Here is a 12,927-nt window from a genome sequence, read left to right as displayed (position 1 = left end):
GGCTGTAGAATTGTATCAGTTGAGTATTACCAATAATTAGATGAAACGGCATTGTTATGATTGAACCCTGGAGAACAGAGTGTTGCTCTACATCAAACATTTTGAAGACGCCCTTAACACATGAGGATTAAAACTGTTGAATGCAGTGTTTCAGAAGAACCAGATATTGGTTTTAGATTCTTTCAGGATAGATCTCAGATCTTCAGTGAAATTCCTGACTTGAACCGTACCAAAGAATCTTGTGGAACTATTTCAGATATCATCTTAAAAATAAATATAGGCCTCCAATAAACTTCTGCTACCAAAAGGAGAAGATGGTCACTGAATAACTTTAGGTTAGTCTGGACTACATTGAAATAGTTTTCAGGTACATGTCAAGTCAAACTGCTGACATAATAAACATGAGAAAATATGCCTGCAGTGAGGTACGAGGGCTATCCACAAAGTACATTACGTTTTGGAATTAAAAATAAATAAAGTATTGGAAATTCTTTTTATTATATACAGATGAAAGCCACACTTAAATACTACTTTTCTACATAGTTGCCATTTAAATTAAGGCACTTATCGTAGCGATGGATGAGCTTGGAAATTCCTTCATCGTAAAATTCGGCCACCTGCGCCTTCAACCACGTGGTTAATCAGTAACCTGGTAGAAATACGATTTTTGTGGATTTCCTGGAAAGAGGCACTACAATAATTTCTCAAAGGTATTGCCAAACTCTGCACAACCTCACAAGAGCAATACAAAATAAGCGCAGGGGAAAGTTGGGCTCAAAGATCTTGCTGATTCATGACAATGCCTGGGCCCACACGGCAAATGCCACTCATGAAGTTCTTGAATCTTTTAAGTGGGAGTTGTTTCCTCATCCGCCGTACAGTCTCGACCTGGCACCGAGCGACTTCCACTTATTCCCAGCAATTAAGAAGTGGTTGACTATGCAGCATTTTGATGACGACGCACAGCTTTAAGAAGAGGTAACCACGTGGTTGAAGGCGCAGGCGGCCGAATTTTACGACGAAAGAATTTTCAAGCTCATCCATCGCTACGATAAGTGCCTTAATTTAAATGGCAACTATGTAGAAAAGTAGTATTTAAGTGTGGCTTTCAACTGTATACAATAAAAAAAATTTCCAATTCTTTATTTATTTTTAATTCCAAAACATAATGTACTTTATGGATTGCCCTCGTACATTCTGCACACTGAACAGCAGAGACCTGGATATATGTCTAGCATTGATCTTGCTACAGAAAGAAATCAAATCTTTGTGTAGCAGAATAATTGGTAACAAAGTGGTATAAAGGCTTCATAATGATGTTACCATCTGTAGGATGTTCCATCCTTCTCTTTCCTAAGTACCAGCCAACACATGCCCAATGTTCACCAAAGGTGTTTCATTATAGTGTTGCTATTACCATCTTACAAGAGATATTTCTCTTATAGGTAACTTATGAAAAAAGTGTAACACACTAGCAGACATGTAGTAGATCTAATGTTGTCATGAGGAAGTTCAGCTGCAAATAAATTCATGGAAAACAGCTATGTGTATTACATTCATACTTATGCACCAAAACATACAATATAATGAGTGGACTTACAAAATAAATAACTGACAGATGGTATAATTTTACTGGTATGTAATTATCCTCTTGCATGAGAAAATATTCTTCCATTGTGGATATTCTAGGAATCATACACTTTAATGATTGAAAACTATGGTTGTCCAGCACTAAAGGTAGCTCCTATTATTTGTTCATGGCTTTGTGTTAATGTTGCCTGGAAATACTGAGAGAATAATTTCACCTTTAAACAATTTGAGTTTTCTGTTTTCAGGTTACATTAAGGTGCATTCCTACATGGAGAATCAATGACCATTGCACACCATCATACATGTAGCAGTCCTATCAACAGCACCTACATACAACTGACAAAAAAACTTCTAGAGATTAGAAGTTGGAAAACTGCTAAAACTTATAAGAAAAGAATGTTTCAGTACTTTTTGAATTAAGTTATTCTTTGTTAAACTGATGTTTCTGTGTAATATTTGGATTTTATAAAGTCAAGGAAAAGATATGGACATCAGAATCTAGAAGCTTTCAGCATTCTAAGTGTTAGTTCTCATTGTCAGTAAAGGGCATAAAATACTTGTTTTCCAATGTTTGGTGTGAGCAAGCTTACACTGTGTTACATTATGTCACATTGGCAGAAAATTTTCCAGGATGTTGTTATAGAAACAAAAAAGAAAGCTTTTTGTCCCTGCAGTAATACATTATTTTGAGCAATCCAGCTAATTTATGTATCACAAAAGAAATTGTATCAACTGCAAATGTAATAATAGTAGTTGCAGAACATGGAAACAGTGTATCCTTTTTTGTTATTTTTTATTGTACATTGTTAGATAATTTTCAACCCAAATACTAACAACCCATTATTATTTTTGGGAAACTATACTGTGAAAAGTTAACAAGTAAATAAACCTAAGCAAACTGTGTGCATGTGTCCTAAATCCTTATTTTAGGAGAGGTTTGTAGTGAATTAATGAAACCAGTTCATTGTATTCCTCAAGCTTATTATGTAAACGCAAGTTCTCAGGAAATGGATGTTGTGTCCTTTTATTATTTGGACACTTTAGATACCGTAATTACATTTGATAGGGATTATGTCAACAATGAGTTGACAGAAAAATTTAAAATGTATGCAGACATTGGGTCAATAAATAACATGTGGCTCCTAGTGTGTTAACAAGCCTTTCGATCTGGTTCCACTTTCTGACTGCATGTTAATTTTGCCACTTTTATCAAGCAGTTTATCATTTGGACCACATTCATTGAGTGTACTCCATTCTATATCTTCCCACCACAGAAAAATTGGAGTTGGTCACTTCTAGTTAAATCCAGGCCCGTCACATCAGTTAACTGGCATGCTAACTCCTGGGCTACAGAGGTGACCATGGACACAGGACTGAATACAGCTACTGTATTCAGCTTTGGCAGTGGTTGATTATATGCCTGGTATGTGATGCTGTACCATGTTGAATGATAAAGATAAACGATGAGCTGTCTGAAACACATGATGTGTCAGCTGCAATGATCTTTAGTTGCTACTTACACTTGTCATTTATGTTTGGTTAAATTACAGATTTCATAAACGGAACATGTTAACTACATTAATGAGTCCATAGGCTTCAAACTGCAAATCATGAAAAAAAAAAAAAAAAAAAAAAAAAAAGAAGAAGAAGAAGAAGCATTAGCCACAATGACATTGCTGAATTAGTTGCTGCAGTGTGAGCTAATACAATTTTCCAAAGACGTATCAGTTTCATTATTTTAAATGAGTTTTTATGTAAAGTAAATTACGAACTTCAAGACAAGTTTAACCATATTCTTTCTAAGTCATCCCACAGTACATTAAAATGTGATACATGTAGTGTCAATCCTAGTGAAAGAAAATAAGACTTTCAGGCCTTAAAAAATGGTCGTACATTACTATATATCTGCTCACAACCATGAATATGTTATTGGTCTCTACAGAGAACAGCATTTAATATGAGTCAAAATTAGAAATTCTTTTGAACACAGGAGGAAACATTTCCTGCAATTTTATTTTTACTTGATACTTAATTTTGTTCACTAAAATTCTCTTCTCCTTAGCTTTTCAGTGAGTACTGAATGAAAATCAGAAATGCATCTTCAAAGCATCTCTTCAGTTAAGTAATGAGAATGTTAAAATTTCACACATACAGTTTCTGTATAGCATCCTCCAGAATATAATATAAACAATCCTTATAATGAAATTTTAAGGTTTACTTCAATATTGATTCTTTACTCTCTTCCATAATAAATGAGAAAGAAAAATAGAACTCCATAATGAAAATCAATTAACAGTGTGTTCAACAGCAAAAATATTTAGTACCTAATTATTCTCTGTGCAATCTTGCCAAAATTAGTGCTCCTGCTTACAACTATTAAAAAAATATATATCGGTGCATACTTCAGTTAAGCTGTGACTCTGATTTATTTTAATGAATGATTGTGATATAGCAGATATTTACAAATGACTTCATATTAACAATAAATCCATTTATATTAATAAATTTGGTATCTTAAAAGAGATTTCAGCAGTTAAGCACCACAATGTAGAGGATATATATTGATAATCTCTCATTTCCAGTTCCTTTTCTTCAAGAATAAAATAACAGCTTATTTCTGATTTAACATACTTCCTTGATAGAGAATATCTGTAGGCAGGAATGCATAGGCAATGTTTGCTTGCCAGTACAGCATTTTTGAGTGGTTATAGCAAGAAGCTACTTACCATAGAAAATAAGTTCACAGTACCAACAGTTCACAAATTCTTTTCTAAATGCATTTTACAGGTTTAGCCTGAACTTCCTTGTGGGACATATTCCACCCAACACAAGATAACAGATAGGATAGGAATCGTTTATATGTGTGTCCATTCAGATTATGGTGTGAAAATGCAAAGAAGTGTATTTATATCTGCTAATTCACTAAATTTTAAATCTGAGTTTGAGTAAAATATTACTGGTTTGTTTCTTCTGTAACTTGTAGTATAATGAAATAGATTTTTATGACAGATGCAAGAGGTAACTATCATATTTAATAATTACATGAAGACTGTGGAGCCATCCCACGTCTATGAGGGCTGTTACAAAAGCACCCAACCTCATATTTTATTCTTTAAGCCAACAGTGGTATTAGGGCATGTGCACTCTAAGTTTGTACACATACTTAATGTGTGTGCCTGATTTTTTTCATTGTATAGACAACCAGTCACTGGCTTGCTCTTGACAAGTGAACACATGTAAATTGAAGTAATCAGGTTTTATGTTGTGGATAAAATGACAGAAAAAGTGGACGAACATTATTACTTCAAATTTTGTTTTAAGCTTAACAGTTATCAAGTTAAAACAATCTGCATTATGTGACAAGTGATTGGGGACAAAGCAATGGGTATCACACAGATAAAGGACTGGTAAAACTGCTACAAAGATGACCACTCATCAGTAAAGAGTGAAGCACAATTAGGTATGCCCTCAACGACCACAAATGAGGTTATTATTGATCACTTGAGGTCCCTGGTGAAACAGGATAGATGAATCATAATCAGAGAACTTGTAGACAAGGTTAAAATTGGTACTGGAGCCATTTGTTCAATTTTAATGAAAGATTTGGACCTCAGGAGTATCTCAGAAAAATTTGTGCCAAAGTTAGTAACAACTCAGCAGAAGCAACTTCATTCAGAGGTTGCACAGGATAAGCTGGATTCTGTGAACATCAATCCCAATTTTCTTAAACAGTGATCACTGGTGATAAATTCTGGATTTATGGGTATTACCCAGAAACAAAGTTCCAGTCAACACAAAGGGAGCATCCATCATCTCTGAGACTCAAAAAGGCGAGGCAGGCTGGCAGCAACGTGAAAGTCATGCTGACTATCTTTTCGACTCCAGTGATGTGGTCCATCACAAGTATGCCCCAGAAGGTACTAATGTCAATAAGGTGTACTGCCAAGAAGTTCTGTGTCACCTTCATGAGGCAGTGAAATGCAATTGGCTGCAGTTATGGGCAGCAGGCAGTTTGCACCTTCACCGCGATAGTGCAGCTGCTCATCATTCTCAACTAATTCTTAGTTTCTTGGCCAAACACAAAATCGGATCTGGTTTGTCAGCCTCCCTATTCCCCTGGGCTATCATTAAGTAAGCTCTGGCTTTACCATAAACTGAAAAAGACACTGAAAGGGACCAGATTTCAGAACAGGGAAGGTATTATGCAGAATCTGATGGAGAAGCTGTGAACCATACCAAAAGAGGCTTTCCAAAAGAGGCTTTGCAGCGATGCTTTCAGCAGTGGCAGTAGCATTAGGAGAGGTGTGTAGAAACTGAAGGGGGCTACTTTGAAGGTGACTAGAGTAAAACAATTGTATCTCAATAAAGATGATTTTATAAATAAAAGTCGGATACTTTTTGAATAGCCCTCTTAATTGCATTATTGTCTCAGCTGCTGTATAACAAAATGATAATTGTGACTAAAATGGCAGATATTATTTTTCCATTGTGATTAGAAACTCTAGAAAAGTTGTAATGTAGTTGTGATTGTAGAGGGGTTTGGCAGCAGGAAATTAATGACAATGTTCTTAGCAACAACATGAATCAATATGTGTATCTCTCTTGGATTCAAACAGAAATCAGCAGTTTGTAGACCACTGTAAAAATATGATTTGGCTAATTGGTGAAACATTCAGTTGACAGTAAGGTATCAGAATGGTGCAGACCCCATGAAGCAATGGGTTGCATTCGTCATCATGGTACAGTAAGACTTGGTTGTTGTTCTGTAATGATATGGACTGTATTGTTGTGGTGTATTTCCAGTTCTCCTAAAAACAGAACAGTTTATATTGGAGAAAAAGCTGAGTAATGCAGCTGGGTGACCATGTACATCATTTCTGAACTTTGTTTAGTTAGAACAAAAAATGTTAAATAATTACTATTCCAAAGGAGAAATGTAGGGAATTATTCTGCAAATAATTTTAAATATATAACTAAATTATTTGTAGTGATTAGTAGTTAGTGCAGAAATTGAGTCAGAGCCTAGATGATTGGGGCTTCTCATCATTCACTGCAAATTCATTATTGGTCACAGAAAGCTGTCAGTTTCTGGTCAATAAAGTTCCAAGAGAAGTGTGTGAATTAATTATTAGAAAGATAATAAAAAGCTTGTGCTAAAATTTTGAAGGCCACCTAAAGGTAATTATTAATTAATAGAGCTTGTTATACTGTTTGGTAATAAAAGGAAGTCTGTGGCTTTCAACCCATGAATGAGCTTCTGACCTCGTTGCAGTAGAGGGCAGCCTTCTGTCCACTGTGGCACTAGGAGAGGGAAGGTGGCGAGCCTATCAACCCAGCTGCTTTTTACCCCCGGGGATGCTCTACCTGCTACACCACCATTGGCAGAAGTATTTGGTACTCATATAAATGGCACAAGGCAGGATGAAAGCATCATACTTTTTCTAATCACATGATAGCTGGGGAGTATGAGTATGGATGCAATGAAGGAAAACAACAGAGGAAGTAACAAAAGTAATCCAGGAAATTAATGGACACACAGGATCTCCAGTTGCATGACACAGGGTGAATACTTACAGTTTCATGATTAAATGTATGGATTTTTATTTGTGTGTAAGGCATCACAGGATGATGCTCTGAGGTTTAATATAAATAAATTAAACAAAAGGAAAAACTGTATGGAAAATGTTCCCAACAATTTAGTTCTAATTGAATTTGTGTACTTGTGGTAAAGTGAAAACACAGTTACTCTAGTTAAAAATCTTAAGTTATGACAACAACAAGTACATACATTAAACACCTTTCAACAGTTGTCAGAATCAGGTACTAACTGTAAGCATTAAGGAGAACAATTTTTATACACACATTTAAATTTTTACATAATTCTTTCAGACTATTCCACATGTTTAAAAATGTATAGCTACTTGTCTAGTTACAGATTTAAATCATTTTACTTAAACAGTTCATGCTATTTCAAGATAAACACCCACAAATTTGATCAATTAAAACAGATTACATATTCGTTGCTGCTACCTTAAAGCATTCTTTGATGCTCCATAGAACACAATCTTATTTGTTTTCTCATATTATGTTCTGTCATGGCCACATACAACTGATTAATAACATCTCTTTATCAAAAGCATCAGTTATTGACATTTTTAGCATTTCTCATCAGAATATATTAAGCTGACTCTTGGTATATTGTATCAAGACCATAAATTATATTAACAGTTCATAATCAGAGCTAGATGCTGAATAAATTAAATTTTTTTTGTTGTCGCAGCAATGTACTGTCTGGTAGCTATCAACTAGCATATCACTTTCCAAACTGTGGCAGCAAAACTCTTGTTTGCATTGAATTTGTAATAAATACTGATGTAATTTTTGAGTTTTTCAACTTATGTGGTGAGGCCTTGTATTTATAGATTGCACTTAAATTTTATCTTCTCTGCATGTGGTATATACATATTTTCTCACTATCACAGATAATCCATTGTTCTAAAGAAAATGCTTCTTTTTTCTTCTCTCTTTCTATTTGCTTTTTAGGTTCTTCATTTTTTTATAGGATGATGCATGATCAAAGAAAGGAATGGAACATTTTTATGCAATATTTACAATAGATGCAACTGAAACTTTATGTCACATGTTATGTTAATGTGATGTGGTTCAATAAATTTTAATTTTGACTTAATAAACCATGCTGCAAAGATGAGGTTGGCTGTAAAATAATTTTATTAAGATGTTTACTTAGGAATGTTGTATAAATTCGATTAACTAGAGCTAAAGAAAATTTATAATGTTGTAATGCCAAACATGCTAGGTGGATATAAGCACTGTTTTATAGCATTAATGTAACATATTTTGTTTGTTAGTAGGATGATGTTACAGCACTCAATAACATGAATTTGTCGGGAAACAATTATGTTCACAAAACAAGTTACTGTAAAATATTGATTCTCATTAACCATGTTTCTGCATTGAATTAATCCAATGGTTGCTTCTAACTATAATTAGGACTGCAGTTACATTTTTGCAAAATGTAATTTTTGTGATGATCAATGAAAAGGTATTTTATGGTTGTTGATATTATCTGAAGTACAAATTTACATTTTGGTAGGATAATATATTGCAGTGAATTTTGTGCTGCTACTTGGAGAATGAATCCGCAATTCCAACTAAAGCTACATTGATCCTTGCTTATCTCTGGAAAAGTAAGAAATTCAAATTAAAACCTTAACATGCATAAGCACCATTAAATAGCATAAGGAAATTAAATTATGTAATGGTATTATGTATAACTCTCAGATGAAAGATTTTCTTCACAATGGCAGTAACCTGTCTTAAAATGCACTTTTACTGCCAAAATGCAGTTAATTGCATCCTACAGAGTTCAACATTAGTACTTTACATACAATAGTGAAACGATATTGAAATTGGTCGCTAGAAACTAAAGCATGAATGTGAAAAAAACCTGAGTATGGAAAATCACATTTTATCATCGTAATGGGTTGTCCCTGTTTTGCACTTATTATGACTATTGGCACATATTTCACAACAAATAGCCATAGTTCTCTAAATGATGCAAATAATATGAAAAGTCTGAAATAAGAATAAGTGTGCTAATAATGATTTATTTGTGAAAACCTAAGAGACATTATTTGGTTGTTATGTGTGTCTGGTACTCTGATTATGCACAATCAGTTTATCTTGTGACCTGCTTGACATTGTTGACAGCTCTGGCCACTTCAGCCTGGTATTCTTCCATCTGGCAGAAGATGACATACCTGGCAGGCAGTACTAATGCCTCCAGCTCCGTGCTGAGGTGTCGCCGTATGATGTTCTTTGAAGGAGGTATGCCTAAGGCTGTTGCCATTGTGTCACCATTGAATGAAGGCTCAAGGACAACTAAGGCTCCATGGACACCACTATCTGCAAATTTCAGAAACTAAGATTACTCATTATGTACTTGATGATTATTGTTGTTATACAGTTAGTGGTTCTCTGTTTGAATCAGTCACCTCAACAAAATTTAATTTGCTTATGAATACACATATCATAATCATGTGGTACATGGAAGTATTACATGATCTACTTAAACATGGTACAAATTTAGATATAGTTAGATGTTATGACTCTGCATGTGAAACATGAAGGAATCTCTGACTACATAGACTTTCTGGCATGATAATAATATATAAGATTCTTCTCAGTGTTACTCTGGGAGGGCTTATAAAGGCCAGACCATTCAGGCAGATCCTGACTTGTGTGTGGACACCAAACTAGTTACAACATCTGCATAAATCCACAGTGGTGTAACATTGCTTGACTGGGGGATGTGGTATGAAATATGAGGAAAGACAAATAATTGCTGCCACATTCCATTTTTGTTATTGAGTCCTTAAAGCAGCAATGTAAATAATGTTGATGGATAATAATAATCTTATTAACAGTGACTAGGGTTCCATTACAAGCAAGATGCAAAACCCTCCATTAATCTGCTTCATAACACAATACACTTGGGCATGCCTGCTGAAAGATTGCTGCAGCCATCTTTGGCAATGGTAAATCATTCCTGTCAGTGATTGCCACATGGTGGTATCACTGCCAATGTTTGACATAAGCACCAAGTATGTTGTGTTACCTATGCAATGTTGTTGTCTGGCACTAATGTTGTTATGGTAAATCTTAACAACAGTGTTTCATGTGAAGATGATGCCTAATAGTCCACTTAAGTGTTAAGTTAACTTGATTTCAATGTCAGACAGCAAGACTGATAAATATACCATTGAAGAATCTGTTATTTAATTAAATATACAGTTGAAATTTTTCTTGTAGTACATATGCTAGCTACTCCTGGCCATAAATTAGAATATGATGCTTTGTACTTCTTTTTCAGTTGTTTTTGAAATATTTTTGGTTTCTGGTATACAAGCAAAGAAATTTGTAGTACCATAATTCATTCCTTTGATCCCAATGACAGGAAATTCTGTTGACCGTCACCCTCCTTTACATAACTTATTGTGAGCTCTCTTAAAAAAGAACCTAAAATGTTATAATAGCTGAAATGCACAGCAAAAGGTGACTCCTGTATTTTTTTATATCCTTATCATATGGAAAAGTAAAGGCACCCAAGAGACAGTATTTACAGAAGCCCATTAAGCTTGGATTTGTACTGTTATGCCAACAGTAGTCAATAGGCTGTGTGGAGGTATCTTTGCATTACTTAATAAGTGACACTTGCAGTATATGGATGTCACCACAATCCACTGTAAGGTTACATCAAATTAAGAGAGTCTAGTAGATGAAACTAGTGAGTGAAAGATGATGGTCAAAATAAATTTGTGTGATAACCTGCAGATAGAGAACACCCTTCAACAGTTAGAACTTCCATGATCAAGGAATGTGGGAGGAAGGCACAAAGCAACAGTGTATCTTCTATATGCTGGACATATGTGAAGGCTAAATGCCAGAGTTCTGGGGTATTATGGCAGATGTGGCATCACAAACAAAGGTGTAATGCAGAACTTTGCCAACTCACTAAGTTAGTTGTGGGTGAGCCATACAGTGGAAGACAAAACTAACATGTCCATTGCCCTACCTCTCCTAGCACTGAATAGTTGCAGGAGTTATCAAAATCTGGCTGGATAACCTCATGGACAAAGAGAATGTATTATAAAATATTGAAGCTTGAGATCCTCTAGCAACATGCTAGGGTAATTTTTCATCTGAACAATGAGTCATATTTTATACTGATTTTTACATCTGTGAAATCATTATTTGTCTAGCAATGGATGGGCACATCAGTATGAAGGCTTTAGAGTTATCTAACACAACACTGAGTGATGTGTTTAAAATTACTTAAGCATATGAAGTTACAGTTTCAACATAAGCTTTGTCTGATGATTTTGTAAGTGTATAATATCTTTCAGATTGTCAACATTGTGTTTGTCAGGTAACTGCTGACACTCAGTAAATGTCATCATTGATTAACAGAGCATCCAGCCATCCACTATTCTAGTGGTGCATGGTGCAGTAGTTGTATGGAATTGGGATTCACTCTTCTCGACATTAGTAGATGTGCACAGAAAAAAAGATATTTAGGTACCTGTCATTTCATCCCAGAGCAACAACGGCTCAAGTAAATATTTTCCCCAGATTGTTGCTTTCTCTCCCCCCCCCCCCCCCCCCTCTTGAAAAGCCAGGTCAAATAAATAGTATCCAGACTGTGATGTCAGGCGCCAGTGACCATTCTGTAATGCCAGCTGTTTTGTCTGCAGTAAGTCCAGACACTAGGCGAGTGTTTGCTGCAAACAGAAATCAACGAAGTGGGCCACTGCATCCCTGCATGCCACCCGTTCAGTGCCTGTCACCACACAGGCCCCTGCTGCAACTCACAGTAATGCTCAACATCAGTGGAGCAGCAGTTGATTTCCAGATGCACACAGAAGCAGTTGTATCTGTAATAAATCTGGGCCCATAACTGCAGCAAATTTCAGTTTGGAGTGGTGAGATACAGCAACCAGTTGACCCCACTGCAGGCTCAAATAATGGCTTCACTTAAGTATAAGAATGCTGACAAAAAAACATTTTTAGCAGTAAATTCCTGTATGGCATCTGACTTTATTGGTCTGGATGCATTCACATTTTTTGGTTTCCAGACTGAAGGCCAAGCTAATTTAATCTCTAATGCAATCCCATTCATTGTATGCACACCTTTTCACCCTGTCTTAGGTGATGCTGTGAATTTTGAAGTGCACATTTTGTTAGTACTTATGTTCTGTAGAACATGTCCAGTGCCCTTTGCTATGTGCAAACATGTTAGTGCAGAACTAGACAGGCTGGAAAGTATAGGAGGTCATTTCATCTTTCTTTTCAAGTAAATGGGCAGCGTCATTGGCAACTCTTAAGAGACCAAATGGGGCAGTTACACTACATGGTTATTTCAAAGTTGCAGTAAATTCTCAAATACCAGTAGATCTGTATCCAGTTCCTAGACCAAAGTAGTTGCTAGCAGTCATTTGTTTTCAAAAACTAATCTGACTTATGCCACTTGCCTGTTGACAAGGAAGCAAAACAGACTGTAATCACTAATACGTCTTTTGGTATGTTGAAATACATCAGATTACTGTTCAGAGTAGCAACTGCTCCTTTGATTTATCATAGTTACGTCAAACACTTAATTCAAGGAATCCCTAATCATCCAAAATATTTGAATGAAATCAGGGGCAATCAAAAAGTTTTCATACAAAGGCTGTACAGTCCAGAATCAGTATGCTAATCAGGTAAAATCACCATGAGCATTTAGGCAGTCATCCCACCAGCACACCAGGTTGAAGATAA

The 12,927-nt window shown here is 35.5% G+C and overlaps 1 protein-coding gene across 1 annotated transcript in view; it reads right to left on the bottom strand.

Annotated features, from left to right (window-relative positions):
* LOC126176298 (uncharacterized) overlaps positions 1 to 12,927 on the bottom strand; it is a 370,925-nt gene that overhangs the window by 65,847 nt on the left and 292,151 nt on the right. Inside the window, exon 16 of the mRNA XM_049923448.1 lies at positions 9,372 to 9,516. Coding sequence (XP_049779405.1) covers positions 9,372 to 9,516 — 145 coding nt within the window. The remainder of the gene's footprint in view (positions 1 to 9,371; positions 9,517 to 12,927) is intronic.

This window comes from Schistocerca cancellata, chromosome 3 (genome assembly GCF_023864275.1).
Source record: "Schistocerca cancellata isolate TAMUIC-IGC-003103 chromosome 3, iqSchCanc2.1, whole genome shotgun sequence".
Taxonomy (NCBI): Eukaryota; Metazoa; Arthropoda; class Insecta; order Orthoptera; family Acrididae; genus Schistocerca; species Schistocerca cancellata.
The sequence above is the reverse complement of the archived record's forward strand: the minus strand, read 5'-3'. Positions and strand labels throughout refer to the sequence as shown.